General features: G+C 42.3%; 5 protein-coding genes across 5 annotated transcripts in view; 3 read left to right on the top strand and 2 right to left on the bottom strand.

Moving 5' to 3' along the window:
• The window catches only part of BATDEDRAFT_34569 (uncharacterized protein), a 4023-nt gene extending 1505 nt beyond the window's left edge, over positions 1-2518 (bottom strand). The window contains exons 1-5 of the mRNA XM_006677343.1: positions 1970-2518; positions 1750-1791; positions 1575-1648; positions 233-1489; positions 38-145 (exon numbers count right to left, since the gene is read on the bottom strand). Of these exons, the coding sequence (XP_006677406.1) occupies positions 38-145; positions 233-1489; positions 1575-1648; positions 1750-1791; positions 1970-2420 (1932 nt within the window). The 5' untranslated portion in view covers positions 2421-2518. The remainder of the gene's footprint in view (positions 1-37; positions 146-232; positions 1490-1574; positions 1649-1749; positions 1792-1969) is intronic.
• Positions 2519-2614: 96 nt separating this feature from the next.
• On the top strand, positions 2615-3484 carry BATDEDRAFT_87141 (uncharacterized protein; the record flags this gene model as incomplete). Its single annotated transcript, XM_006677566.1, has 4 exons — positions 2615-2811; positions 2867-2936; positions 2994-3045; positions 3114-3484. 4 exons carry the CDS (start codon positions 2615-2617, stop codon positions 3482-3484), a joined length of 690 nt encoding a protein of 229 aa, XP_006677629.1.
• Positions 3485-3571: 87 nt separating this feature from the next.
• On the top strand, positions 3572-5412 carry BATDEDRAFT_18969 (uncharacterized protein). Its single transcript, XM_006677133.1, has 2 exons — positions 3572-4310; positions 4378-5412. Exons 1-2 carry the CDS (start codon positions 3633-3635, stop codon positions 5380-5382), a joined length of 1683 nt encoding a protein of 560 aa, XP_006677196.1. The 5' UTR covers positions 3572-3632; the 3' UTR covers positions 5383-5412.
• A 279-nt stretch (positions 5413-5691) lies between these two features.
• On the top strand, positions 5692-8962 carry BATDEDRAFT_18967 (uncharacterized protein; the record flags this gene model as incomplete). Its single annotated transcript, XM_006677132.1, has 5 exons — positions 5692-6524; positions 6777-6929; positions 7113-7580; positions 7665-7966; positions 8528-8962. The coding sequence occupies exons 1-5, from the start codon at positions 5792-5794 to the stop codon at positions 8960-8962; spliced, it is 2091 nt and encodes a 696-aa protein (XP_006677195.1). The 5' UTR covers positions 5692-5791.
• A 1101-nt stretch (positions 8963-10063) lies between these two features.
• On the bottom strand, positions 10064-13961 carry BATDEDRAFT_34566 (uncharacterized protein; the record flags this gene model as incomplete). The annotated part of the gene is made up of 2 exons (XM_006677342.1): positions 13723-13961; positions 10064-12271 (listed from the first exon to the last, which is right to left on the bottom strand). Exons 1-2 carry the CDS (start codon positions 13813-13815, stop codon positions 10064-10066), a joined length of 2301 nt encoding a protein of 766 aa, XP_006677405.1. The 5' UTR covers positions 13816-13961.
• Positions 13962-14769: the final 808 nt, after the last annotated feature.

Genomic DNA, 14769 nt, shown 5'->3' with positions numbered 1-14769 from the left:
CTGCTGCTTCTTTTTCCTTTTTTCTCTGTGTAAATACATGATAGTAGTAGTCGTCCTTGTGTGGATCTTCAGAGAACAAATTAGAAACCTGAATTTTGGCAATATACTCCATTTCAAATTTACGCATCAGTCCCTTGTATCGCGCCTACAAATCAAGCATTTTACACAAGAAATACGACTAGTCAATGTCAAGATACAAACTTTAAAATATCATCAATTTGTTTGACAGTACCTCACGAGAAAGATGGCTGTCATTAGGTGTAAACCTTTCACGCTCACGGTGAACAAAGTCGATAGGAATTCGCTGATCGCCTTGATGACGTTCCCGCTGGTTTTTATACTTTTTCTGGATAGTATTGTTGAATGGTTGCTTACTGCGGCTATTATTCTTAAAGTTATTGGAATTTGTAGTTCGAGTAGCACCAAGAGCAGGAAAATCTTCATCAGTATCCACAGCAAAAATGGGTTGATCGCGTTCATCTTCCAATTTTTGTTTGTGCAGTTTGGATTTGGTTTGAATCTCTTCAAGGCAGTCTGGATCTTCAAATCCAATCTCATTTTCAAGATCTTCGGCATAATCAAGATCGTGCGATGTAAACTGTTGTTCAGGAACCACTGACGGCTGGTGCTGAGGCAAGTTACTTGCAAGCCGATTGGTCTGATTATCGGACAAGCCACCTTGAGATGGTTGCATTGGATGCTCGCGCTGTATTTCACCCAACTGCTGACGCCGAAGCTGTTCCTCAATAAACATTGTATTGGGACTGTTTTGAACAGGTGGACTCGAGGCATAATCGTAACGCCCTGGTATCATCTCACTGCGCATAAGGGGTTGACCGTGTTGTTGGATCATGGGATGCATCTGCTGGAATTGAGAAGAATGGAGCTGCTGGTTAAGTTGAATCTGAGAGTTTTGACCCATTTGTTGGGCACGTAGCATAGTTTCAATATCAGATGCATTCATTGGAGGTGAGTTGTTGTTGGACATCATAGATTGGTGCATTGGTGATGGTAATTGCATTCCAAACTGAGCTTGACGAGATCGCATTGCGGCTTCTACTTCAGACATATTTATCATAGACTGCATACCCTGTGGTGATCTTTGAGAAAACACACCCCCACCTTGTGTGGGAGGTGTGCCAGCATTATGAGGATGTAAATGATCCACTACACGTCTAGAAGAAAACATATGATCTGAAGATAGTAGATGAGACTGATCCATTTTTATGGTATTCGATGCACCCATACGTGCCTGCCGCATCATCTGAGCCTCGATTTCTTGAAAACTTGACATGGGTTTGTTTGAAGAAATACCAGAAAGCCCACCACCATTATAAGAAGGTGGCATTTGTCTCATGTACTGTGGTGCTACTTGGGGATGGTTTGATGGAGCGCCAGGCATTGTATTAAATGCAGATTGATTTCGCATGTTTTCAGCAGCCTGCTGCTGCATAAGCCGACGCTGCTGCTGAGCAGCCATAAGTTCATTCTTGTATTGCAGTTGAAGATTGGTTAGATTAGAAAGTTAGACTCGAAGATAAAACTTGGTAAATGAATGAATATATACGCTACACCTTTTGCTGCAACTGTTGAGACTTGGAAATAGGAGATCCTTCAGCACTAGGACGAGCAGGTCCTTGACGATCTACTGTGCTCAATAGTATTACAAAGTCGAAAAAAAAAACAAAGCGTAAACAAGCCAATGCAATACAATGAGCATTCAGATCTAGACATGATAGTGCAACTCACACTCGTGCGGAACATTATGGTTTGCATATTGAAAATCACGACCTAATATAGCGTTACAATACAGTAATGTATTAGCAGGATTTAAAAAACAGTCATGATAAAAATAAAGACTGCAGATGGTTATAGTTGGACATAGGAAAGTGGTTTGTATGAACAGCGTAAACGACATGACACTAAAGAACGGATCGGATTAGCAAATCATGCAGTGAATTTTACTCACCAGAAGGATCAATAGCAGCATCACCGAATGTTTCGTCATTAAGGTCTTGGTTTTCTTCATCCAAGGCTCTTGTATAGTTTTCCATAAGCTGGTCGTTATCACCAAAGGTATCCAGACTGTTTTCATAGCGGTCTCTAAGCATTTCGTCCAGATGATCACCATCCATATTGTCACTCACAGCAACACCAGATTGCAATCCGAGCAGCTGATGCTGGTCTTGCCTGGACGAGTCTTTGTTTGTACTTGACTGAGAACCTTTATCAACCAACGGACCAGACTGCTGACGAGACCTAGACTGCTTCTTTTGCAGACCTTTTCCAGTCTGACTGGCATTAGCAGGGGAAGTAGAATGCTGTCTGTGATTGTTTGTGCGACGACCATGAGCAGCACGAACAGGTTCTGAAGAATCTGCCTCGGATGGGAGGGCAGTATCGAACCCAAAGAAACTCATGGGATTGTATCCAGCTAAACCAGTGTTTGAGAAGAGAAGAAAAAGCAGATTTGAAGCAATGAATGGAAAGCAATTCGATTGTAACTTGAGTTGATAGTAGATTCAATGTGTTGGTCAACTGCTGTCCTCCCTGTGCTCGATGCAACTCGATACAAGTTGATTTTTTTGCTTGAATTCAAACTTGTTAGACTAGCATGGCTACCACTAGCAACTCAATCACTGACAGTCAGTCTAATTCAAACACTCCAGAACCTTGCATTGTGGATGATCCAAATGACAACACTCCTCTGATGGATGACATGCGAGAGATTGTTGTCAACTTGAGTGAAACTGCTCGTGCTGGTGCTTCAGCTGCTACCAAGAGTGTGGTGACCTTTTGGAATGACTTTGGGTAATCAATACTTTGTTGGTCATTCTTGACTATTTCAGCTAACATCTTGTTATAGTGATTTTGTCGATAAAGGTCCTGTGGTAGAACTTGGTATTGGTGTGATTACTGGTGCTGCCTTTTCTAGTGTAAGTCTTGTTTTGTTATCATCCTGTCATGACAAAAGCTTAAATGTTGATGTGTAGGTCTTGACTTCGTTTGTAGAGGACATTCTTACTCCTCCGCTGAGCTTTCTTAGTAGCGATGGCAAGTACTTTGCTCTAATGTGTAATCTCTTGTTCGATTCTAAACTTGTTCAACTATAGGCTCATCAATCCGTAACATGTTCTTTGTGCTCAAACATGGTTTGTCCAACTCCACTCTATACCCAACACTTGAAAGTGCAAAGGCAGATGGTGCTGTTACAATCAACTTTGGCATGTTTGCTGATCGTCTGGTCAGTTTCTTCATTACAATGTTGGTGATGTTTTGGTTTATTCGGATATATCGTCAAGCCAAACGACAATTGGCAGCGCTTAGACGGGAAAAGGAAGACGAAGAACAGGAACAAGTCACCAAGTGTCAGTGGTGTAGATCCAGTATTGATCCAGAGGCTTATCGATGTCCTAATTGTACGGCCTTGCTAGACACTTATCCGCCTGGAAGAGGTCCTCCTTTGCCTCGAAAAACAAGCTAATCGTTTGAGCATTGAATAAATTCCCATGATTGTCATTCGTATAATTTGAAAGTTTAAAACCAATTCTTTATTCGAATTGTTGAAACCTACAATTGCTATTGTTGGTCAATACTTCAACCAACTGCTTTCAATCACTTGCATTTCTCCAATGAAACGACGTAGACCATTCCTGAGCAAACTGCTCGATGTACTCCCTCTCACTACTAATTCCCATTCAGCAATGGGAGCCGACATTACTTCTGAAGCCACTATTCCTGGAGCTGACTTTCACAGACACTTTCATGACTCGTCTATTTCCACTGGAAATCAACCATCATCCATGGCTGCTCCACTCTTTTCCACTATCAATTCGACAGCCAGCATCAGTAGCAACAACCATTATACCCAAATACTAGACACTGCAGTCACAGGCTCCAGTCACTCTCCTATTGTTGTCTTGACTCCTGGAACCACCAATCCTGCTTCGTTTGCCATTGTCAACACTTTTCGTAGACGCATTCGTCGCTTGGCTGTATGGATTGCCATCCTTGTCATGATCAGCTACAAGTTTTGGACTGGCCGCACTCACTTTCCTCTCACATGCAATCTGTTCTCGCTCCGGTGTCCTTCTTGGCCCATTTCGGGCGAGATTGCTGATGGATTTGACAATGTTCTAGACGCATTCAAAGCAAACTTTGAAGAGGGAAATGAAGTCGGGGCTAGCTTCGCTGCCTATGTTGGAGACACGCCTGTGGTCGAACTATATGGCGGTTATCATAACAAGAGATACTCCAAGCCATACGATAAGGACTCGCTGCAGTTGGTATTTTCGAGTTCGAAATTTGTGGTGAGCCCAACTCTGCTGTTTAAAACTCATTCATTCTTGTTACTAATCTACCTGCTTAATGATCAAGGAAGGAATCGTTATAACTTATCTCATCGATCAGGGTTTATTGGATTTTAATGAACGCATAACTACATATTGGCCTGAATTTGGCCAAGGAAACAAGGAAAATGTCACTGTTCAATGTCTGTTGGGTCATCGAGCTGGAGTCACCTACCTCAGTCGCCAACCCACTCTAGATGAAATTGCAAATCTGGACCAACTTGCTAAACTCCTCGCCGCACAACCCCACAACTTCAATGGTACTCTAATACAAGGGTACCATGCCGTCACTCGAGGCTGGTATCTTAATGAGATCGTTCGTAGGGTCGATCGTCAAAAACGCACTATTGGCCAGATTGTGCGCCAAGAGTTTATGCCATTGCTCGACGCCGAGTACTATCTAGCACTTCCTAAACATCTAGAACCTCGATTATCCAAACTGATTCACTACCCACATATACGCACCGTTGCAAAAATACTTGCTCCAAAAAGTATGTTATCCGACCCGCTTCCAAATGGGTTTGCAAAGGTGCTGTTTGATCGTCAAAGCGTTTCTTTTAAAGCGGTTGCTGGCAGCCAGCCAAAGCAGATTATCCCTTGGCCACATAGCCATAATCGCAGAGCCATCTGGGCAACTGAAGGCCCAAGCTACAGCGGTATTACGAATGCTAAATCCCTAGCCAAATTTGCTGCCTTGATGGCTCAACAAGGAACATTCAACGGACACCGCATCATCTCTCCCGAAACAGTACGTAAATCACTGGTCTCGCTTCCGTTTATGCCAGATACAGTCGTGTCAAGAAATGTCACGTTTGCTACAGGTGGATGGGGTGTTGGTGTGAGTTTTCCTGGATCAGAGCATGTCGGCTGGATTGGCTGGGGTGGAGTGGGTGGCAGCATGGTTTGGTGGAGTCCTGACCTTCATATCTCGTTTGCATATGTTATGAACTCGCTGTCACTTTCAGGGATTGGAGATAAACGAAGTTGGCGACTGATTGCCGCACTTGTAAAAGCAGTAGAGACCATGTCTTGAATCAATTTTATAAAACTATATTGAAATACCACATGTTGAGCATAAATTAAGCTATTGTAGTGTTGAGATTCATTTTGAATAACCCAAAGGCTGGAATAACAAATTACATGCAACAAGCACAAATAGGTTGTAGCACGCTTAAAGTCGGTTACATTGTGTCTTGGGCAGCACTTTCAAAACTTTATCCACCCCTAATAATGTAAATATCGCCAGCACACATATAGCTACATGATCACCCATCCCATTTCAGTTGTTTGTTATATTTTCATTCCTACTGATATATCTATACTGGCGAGCAAAGTTCATTAAATTTGGAGCTGCATTGGCCCAGATTTAAACTCGTCTTCAATTTGTTCACATCTACTAGATTCATCAAATTCTTTGTAGAATAAATCGTTAAAAGCAGGAAATGGATTCCAATGGAGTCATCAAACAGCCATTGACCGACTACAAAGATATAGTATTTTTAAATACATTTATAGAGCAGCTATCTCCACAAAAGCTTGCAATACAGCAATCACAAAAGACGAATGGAACCCAAAGCATTTCAACAGCAAATGCATTCAGTCGGCCAGTTTCAGATGATGCATGGAATCAAGGTTTTAATGGTGGAAACTTGGCTGAACGGGGTAATCTGCAACAAGGAACTCTATCACAACATCATCATTCACAAGCTGATAGATCGAGTGCTTTAGTAAAGGAATTTTACGCATTTCATAAACCATTTACCCATCAGCCACATCCTAGACTGCTGATTACTTCTGTGCAGAGTGCAGCACTGCTTTGTTGTGATATTGTATCGTTGAAATCTCCCTCGTCGCTGTCATATCTGACTGGAACACGACTTCATTCCACTGCTATTCCGTATGCGCAAAACTATGGAGGACATCAGTACGGTATGTATGCTGGACAATTAGGGGATGGTCGGTGCGTTTCAATCGGCGAGGTGATGGACAATCATGGTGAGCGATGGACACTACAGATCAAAGGATGCGGTACAACACAATTTTCCCGCACTGGCGATGGGCATCTGTCACTGAGGGCATGTCTACGTGAGTTTATGGTCAGTGAATACATGGCTGCTATTGGGATCCCAACTACAAGATGTCTGGCTGTTGTTTCTACTTCTCGTCTTTTACAGCGTGGGCGACTGGCTCCTTTGTCCGCAGCACCTACCGAAAAAACAGTCAATGAGGATCATGGTAGCCCGCTCGAGTCTACCGCAAATCCTGAACCGAATCAACCGCATTCAAGTATACCATTACGTCCATCTACCCTCAACTCTAAACCATTTCAGCCTCGCCGTCAACTTTCTTTTGACCACACGTCTGCTCTCAAACTAGGCACATCACCCATCTCTCACCCAACACCAGTCCAGACTCGCCCAACTATAGCCGAATCAGCGGGTATTCTCACTCGCTTTGCGCCAACATGGATTCGATTTGGTTCATTTGAGCTCTTTCACTTCAGAAACGATCACCATAGAGTTCGTGAATTGGCTGATTATTGTATTCGCACGTATTATCCTGAAGCCGAATCAGATGCAGGTATACAACAGCTTGTTACTGAACATACTATTGAGCCAGGTGGTAAAGGCGGTACATACGTTATCTCCCATCTATCTGAAAACCAACCGCTCAAGATGCCAAGTCCCAAAGCCGCAGAGTCTGACCTTTTATCTTCCCCGTTGACCAAAGATGTCAAACCCTTTCCATCACTAGCATCGACAGAATCCATCACATCTGGTGCATCGTCTCATTCTAGCACTACACAAAACCCTGCTTCGCAAATAAAGCGTTCCAGTCAAACTGCAGCACACATATTTAATCCTCTTTCAATTCCCTTGAACAAGTACGCTATATTTTTTCGGATGGTGGTTAAACGAACAGCAGAGATGGTTGCTCATTGGCAAGCCAATGGGTTTGTTCATGGTATGCTCAGTTCAAATAATCTTTCAATTCTAGGGTTAACGCTCCACCACGGACCGGGAGGATTTCTCGACTCTTACGATCCTGAATGGACACCAAACCAGTTTGATACTGAGCGTCAATACTGCTTAAAACAGCAGCCTATAGCCGTGCAATGGAATCTTATGCGCCTAGGGCGTGTCCTTTCTGACCTCATTGGTGAATCACACATTTCTTCAACTTCCTCGGCACCCATCTGTCTTCCCGCCGGAACCACACTTGAAGAAGCGTGTGCCGCGGCTAACGAGATAAATCACCGTCGTATTGCTACAGCTCCATCGTTTCAATCAAAGCGGCATGCTTTAGCCGAGTTAGTGGACAACCCATCCAATGGTGAAAACATTGCTCGAAAAATCACTCAAGAATTTGAATCCTTTTTCATTGATTCATTCACACATCTCATGTGTAAAAAACTCGGATTGATGGATCCAAAACCCGCCGATATGGATGAGCTCATTACCCCACTTTTGGATATTATGGCTGCTACAGGTGTGGATTACACATTATTTTTCCGTGCCCTGTCTTATTTTAAATGTAAAGATGCTGCGTTTTCTTTGCTAGTAGCGTATGAGCCGTTTGGAAGGCATCGGGAAGATATGCTGGATGAAGCTGTACGCGTGGCGGGTACTGGGTGTATGGATCCGCTTACATTATTGTTGTCATCTTTGCAGCGATTGCATCGTGAGCACGCCGAAATGCTAAAAAGAAGGAGCAATGGAAGCATGAACACTACCAGTGTAGACCAGCATGCGAATTTCCGAAACAATAACCAAACATTTGATCAGAAAACCAGGCAAGACGATGCTAAAAAGCTCAACCAAGAAACGCCAGCATTTGGTGCATCAACTTTGATCAATATACATGACACTACTCGGATAGAGTCGGGTCAATCAGGAAATCAAAGCACATCAGAAACTCGTATTAAAAAACAGTCTAGTGAACCGAAATTTGACAGCTCTAAATCTACACAGTTGCATCAAACACCACTTACTCCTCCCTATTCACCGACTCATCAGCAGGTTCAAACACCATCCATTCAAGGCAGTATTTCAGAAGCAAATGAACGCTCTCAAGTAAAACAGCTTCAGTCATCCGACGTTCAATATCAAAGAAAAAAACAACTGTTTGAAACTGCATATTGTCTTCCAACCTTGATGGAGATCAGTGCTGATTGGAAGCTATGGGCTTTGGTGTACCGATCGAGACTCATGAACGAGATGGCGACAGAAAACCTCCCATCTAGTGTTGAAACTGCCATAGATCGCGTCGAGGCTATGGATGCGTTCCGGATGAACAAGATGAAGCATATTAATCCAAAATACACTCTTCGTGGATGGGTGTTGGATGAGGTAGTTTCAAAAGCCGAGATAGAGTGCAAAATGGGTGCAGATGGATCTTTTAGTGATCGAAAAATACTTTCAAATAGTGTGATTACGCCTGGTGTAGAAGCAGAGCCTCAAAAAAAACTAGCGAATGCAGAGTTGAAATCACCCTACTCTTTACCTTTAACTTCTAATCCACTTGCTCGGGAAAATCAAGGTAATTCAATTAGCAATGCTCCGACTATTTTAAAGGAGTGTCAAGTTAAAGAAATGCTTATTTTTCGAGTCTAATATCATGCAATGGCATTGTAATATGGCTATAACAACCCTGACATTGAATTGATTAGAAACCACTCGTCGTATATCTGGATCACTGGCTTCCTCATCAACCGAGAATGTTGATCTTGAACGTATTATGCGTGTTCTCATTGGAGATGTATGGGGCGATACGGTTGAAGATGGGGCAGGCTGGTCCGACAATAACGATCTCATAGCTTCTGAAAAATGGTCTGCTGAACCATTACCCGATAAAAACAACCCAAGTTTCAAATTGCTTTCCTAAATCTGTTGCAAATGTTGCACGTCTGCATATCTCTGCCGTGCTAAATTGAAGAATAATATCATAAACAGCCCAATATTTAATGGCACTTGAAAAATCAAACTATTTCAAAAAAAGATTTTATTTTCAAGCCATGCGCAAGGTGTAAAACGGAAAACAATTTAACAAAAAGGTAAGAGTGACAGCCAGGATATAAAGTTGAGAAGCTATGATTGTCACAAGTAGTCAAACTAGACATCTAATTAACCTTGGTATTGGTTGGCTTTTTGCTACACAAGGTTCCGTGTTACAACGGAACAAAAAAAGAATTGATACAAAAACGAAAAGTATTCAACGAGCAACGACTTGTTTGCTCAATCAAAATAAACAGTGATCCATTTGAAATCATAGTGGCAATTGAATTGCCACAAAGCGTGAACGATGCTCACAAATATCTGATGCGGCTGGCGCATAATATTAAACAAGACGAGTATATCAAATAAAAAACAAAAATGGTGGATTGGAACTGTAGTAACTAGCTAATGATGGTGTTGATGCTACGATTAGTGAGCCTCGGTTTCTAAACGCATCCAGAGAAGGTTGAAACGGACATACAAATAAAACGTAAACACAACTGCACTTGGTCGAAACAATTCTCCAAGAGATTACAATTGGAGAAAATCTGACTATTTCTGAATTTGGTAACTAAACCAAAAGTTCAAGAATATCATCAAGTACAAGACCGTACTTGTTTATCAGAGCCATGTGCAATTAAGCTTTCTACAAAAACAGAGTTTGTAGATTTGCATTTGCCAAAACAAATTGAGGAATTCAATAAGTGTTGAGTATATTCTTCAAAGCACATCAAGCGGTGAGTGAGAAGAGCGATACTGCGGCGATTTTAACGGCTGTGAGAAGTAGTTTTGTGAGATATCAAGAAGCAATGGTGCAGACGGTTTTCCAGAAACCGTCGATGATGGCAGCAATCCAAAGGCAGGCTGATGAAATAGATTTGCCGTGCTACAAGGCAGTCCCTGTGTAGTATTGGCATCATCCAATCTAACTGGACCTGAAAATGAAAACATTCTGCGCTGCAAGTTAATATCGATTGGTTGAGCGGATTCGGGTGACAGCTTTAGATGGTCGGTACAAACTCCGTTTGTCATGTGGTCCTCGATAGAATGGGGTTGAAAATAAGTGGACGAGTTTGTGGTAGAGCGTCCAAAAAATGGCAAAGCAGTTGGATTTTGAATGTGGTTGCTAGATAAATCAATGTTAAATGATGCTAGCGGGTTGCCTAGGTCCGATGTTCTTGGAATTTTTTCAAAATCATCGGCGCTAGATCTAGCAATAAACGGAGCAGAAAGAACAGGTTTTTGAATCTCCGCATTGATTGGTGCATTAAATATAGACTGTGATGTTCGTAGCATTGTATCAAATGACGTCTCGGACAATGGGTTTGGCGAAATCAAACTGGCTATGTTGGACAATATACTAGATGTATTGTGAATTTGAGGCAGTTGAGGTAGTTGGGAAAACTGATTGGGCTGTTTGAACTGGTGCTGACGAGTATCGTCTTTGGGCGAGTGATTGTTAAGATGGCCATGAAGCGACGTTGGTGGCATATCCGAGGTCATTTTTGACGAAACTTCGGCCAGTGTCACAAATGGAGATGGTGAAAGAGTGAGACCAGCATGTAGAGATCCCATGGTTAGCTGTGGAGGACTGAATCGTTTTCCGTTTGACCCTTCAAATGGTCCAAATTCAGTCATACGCTTTCCAAGTACCGGAGATTCCTTATACTCAAAACGAGGAGAAACAGGTCTACTGTGTGCATCTCTATCAAATGGTGCCTCGCTACCCATGTAAAATTCGGTACCTATTTCACTCGAACTGTCATAAGAGTTATAGCGGTGAGTACGCCAGTACGGGGAACGATAGTTTTGAATTCCAGACATGTTGTCAGACTCTAATGTATTTGACAGTCTCCTAGTTTCATAGGCTCTCATAGAATCTGGAGAAGGGCCAGGCGCGACATACGAGTTTACAGACCCAAATTGAGACTCTGTGCAAAAGTCTTGAATCTTGGTCGGTATATCAAAGCAACCAGAGATAGGTGACTGTCGGTTTGCACCAATACTTTCTTGAGTGTGGATGCTTCCTGTAGTCAGATTGTCCTTCGAGTAAGCCGAGTTGGAATACTCGGAAAAAAAGTCGCGAGTATTTCCAAAGTAGAGCGAGTTTGGTTCCATTCCCCGGCTTGTGCTAGTGTGTACATTGGGGTTAATATTTACAGCTTCAGTAAACTCTGAGCTAGCAGGCCCATACATTGAGGAGGATAGGGTTGAAGGAGTGACTGAGCCAGTGGATGAAAACTCGATCAGGAGGCTACTTGGAGAGTTCAAGTACCTATCATGTTCAAATGAGCGGGAATGAAAGCGACTGTGCGATGGATTGTGACTCAAAGTGTCATTGCTGGGATGGACATGGAACATAGCAGCCTGCGTGGAGTGGGGTCTGACAGGATTACACGAGTCTCCAGCAAGTTGCAATGCTGGTTGATTTTCAGTGATCCAAGAATGGTCTGCTTGAAAATCAAGAGGATGGGTTGAGCAAGGCTCTAAAGGCACGCTTGTAAACGGCTGGTGTCTGTTGGCAAGACCATTGCGATAGTCATGCTCTCCGTTCGCCAGTTGATGCTGGTAATGGTAGTGATCATTGCCTTTTCGAAAATCGCCATTTAAAGGTGCAATGTTTGGGATGGATATGCCTCGCATCGTGGTTTTTGTCGAGCTAACGACCAATTCATCTCGGACAGCCAGCAAGACATTCAGTAGCTGAGATGTCTTGAGACGACGAGAAAACGAGCTCTTGCGGATATGTAGCATTTTTTGAACGTAGCCACGAGTCCATATCGTCCAGTTTGTGCCTGTGGGGGCAGTATCCACTAGTGTGGAAAACTTGTCCTTTCCTAAAATCTCGATAGGATCAACATCTTGCGTCAATGTAAGGAGATACTCGAGGCATCTGTCATAGGGCTGGGTGAGTTTAACCTGGAACTCCTATTGTTTTGGTGGCAGGTTGCAGAAATGATGATTCCAATAGATTGGAGTTGAAGGCATCGCGCAAATATAACCAAGCCCCGTCAGCATCGCATGTCATTATCGGACCAGCGAAATACAATGTTTGATAAAAAGTCGATAAACAAGGATTAGCAAGTTGTTTTACAAATATCTTTAAACACCAAATGAAAAAATCAAAAAGCAAGAATAGAGGCGTAGAGCGCCCTTACAAAAGCGCATGGCAATAAAGGTGCGGAAAAGCTGTTTGAAATCTGGTCATCGCAGCCAATACCAGTCATACTCGATTGTGTTTGGAATGGAAGTGTAAAAGTGCCAGCTACAAAGCAGCGTCATTCAACCGAGAATAGAGCAGTGCATTTCGAATTAGGTCCCAAAAACGGGAGATTGAAATACAAACTCAATACTCGGTTGCTGAGGTATTACGAGCGTTAAAATTGCACATGCGCTGTATCTAGCCAAAGCAAGATAAATGGCAGTGAAATTGCAATAAAGACTTGGTGCTCCATCAACATTGAACCCCATTTGACAAAACAGTAGTTTCCAACAACACGTTCACATGCAACAATTCATACTCAGCGGTTGAAGCAAACAATCACATGCATTGCAAACAGTGTCTTGTGAAAATAACGTAATAATGGTATATGCTGATTAAATGATGAAACACAAGTTGCTGATTAAGCCATCTAGAGCGCTAAAAAGCTCAGTCAGAAATATCCCCTCGAAAAAGATGTCAAATAAAACCTCAATGCCTTTACGGTCATGCTGTGTTTGGACACTTGATGCTGTGTGCAATCATTGCCTTTAGACCAAACATGCAGGTTAAGAGGCAGGGTCGAGTATGACTGGCCAATTGGCTTTTGAGCAAACTGTGTATTTTGGCTGGCAATGGCCATCCCTTGTTGCAGGGTTTGCTCCCTTCTATATCGCGCTGCATTACTATGCAAAGCAAACAGACAGTCTCCACATAGTATAGGAGATGGCAGTCCGAAAGGGAAATCTAGTCCATCACACAAACCCTATACCTAATTCATGAATCTGAATTTTAGCAGATAGCATTAGTTTGTTCAACTATATACCATAGTCTGTAGATAAGAATAGATGCACAAATGTGCCATTTTCCTTATCTACAGGCTATCTGCAGAAATGATACAGTATAGTGGTTGCGCAAATATTGCCCCAAATCATACATTCATCTCATTGATGATCCGGATTCAACCCTTTCAGTCACTCCAAAATGCAACTGCATGATTTGTCACCACATCACGCAAGTAACAGATAGAGCACCATTGCATAGAAATTGCTTTAATCTAAACACTTGGACACAATTCACAAGTAGTGTCCAAGACGAATCTTTAGACGGCAGTCTTGCGCTCTGCCAACGGTTTACATTCTTGTAGATCTGGTCATATATTTGATCAATGGATATTTACCTGGGGTAGCTTGAGGTTGTGTCTTGCCTTGGAAACCTCCTGTTTGCGCCGATTGATAATTGCAGTGAGCAATGGATTGGCTGGTTCGGTCATTTCGTACACTCTTGCTGTTTAATTCAACGCCGATATTTTAACAAATGAATAGCGAAGCTGTAGATAATTTGGACTTGTCGATCACTGTTTTTCAAGGGAAAAGATGCTCGATAAAAAGTAAAGAAGAAACTGAGCTACAATACGATAAGGTTTAAAGTGCCAGTATAAACTTCTATTAAAGTTAGAATGTATATATTCAAATAATGATAAGCTGCACGCAATCAGTGAAAAAAAGGAATAAAAGCTTCAAGAGATGGCCAAATATTATGGCATTGGGCATGCTATATATATGGACGCGGTTTCAATCCAAATCCGCCCATCATGTTTACAGCAGGCGCAAATGATCGATAGTTTTGAAATCATGTAATTGTTAAGCATGTGATTACCAGCTAACTGCACTTAGTATTGGTTGTCAAGGTAAACTGCGGTTTAAGGCTAAACCAAACAAATTGAGGACAATCACGAGCTATTTAAAGTAAAGCGAACAGCTGCGGTTTAGATGAGCAAAAAATGTACAAGTCTGGTAAAAATATAATCAGGAAAATGCAGATAAAATAAATGGGATGGCGCAGACCCACATAAGTGATTGGGAGATGATGTCGGTTGACTGGCGTAATGTAGCGAGAATGGGCTGAGTCAATAATATCTCGAGGGGTGGTGAGAAAGTTTGAGCTGAAAACATTGTTGAAAACGGGAGGTAGACAAAATAATGATATGGTGATGTGATGGTATAGTAATGCGATGACTCGACAATAGAAAAGGGGATTTGGTGCAACCAAGCCATTGTTTGACTAACCTGGGCGACTGGAATCACAGCTTATCAGCCCCAAATATTGTTTTCCTGTTTATAGAACTGGCTTTGCCTTGCCGGGTTGTTTGGACAACTGTAAATTATACTCTGTAAAATTAAGCAGATAAACTTGTGTGGCAAGGATTGTGATGATCTTACGTCAT

The sequence above is a fragment of the Batrachochytrium dendrobatidis genome (genome assembly GCF_000203795.2).
Source record: "Batrachochytrium dendrobatidis JAM81 unplaced genomic scaffold BATDEscaffold_3, whole genome shotgun sequence".
Classification (NCBI taxonomy): Eukaryota; Fungi; Chytridiomycota; class Chytridiomycetes; order Rhizophydiales; genus Batrachochytrium; species Batrachochytrium dendrobatidis.
This window is presented reverse-complemented; position numbering and strand designations above follow the sequence as displayed.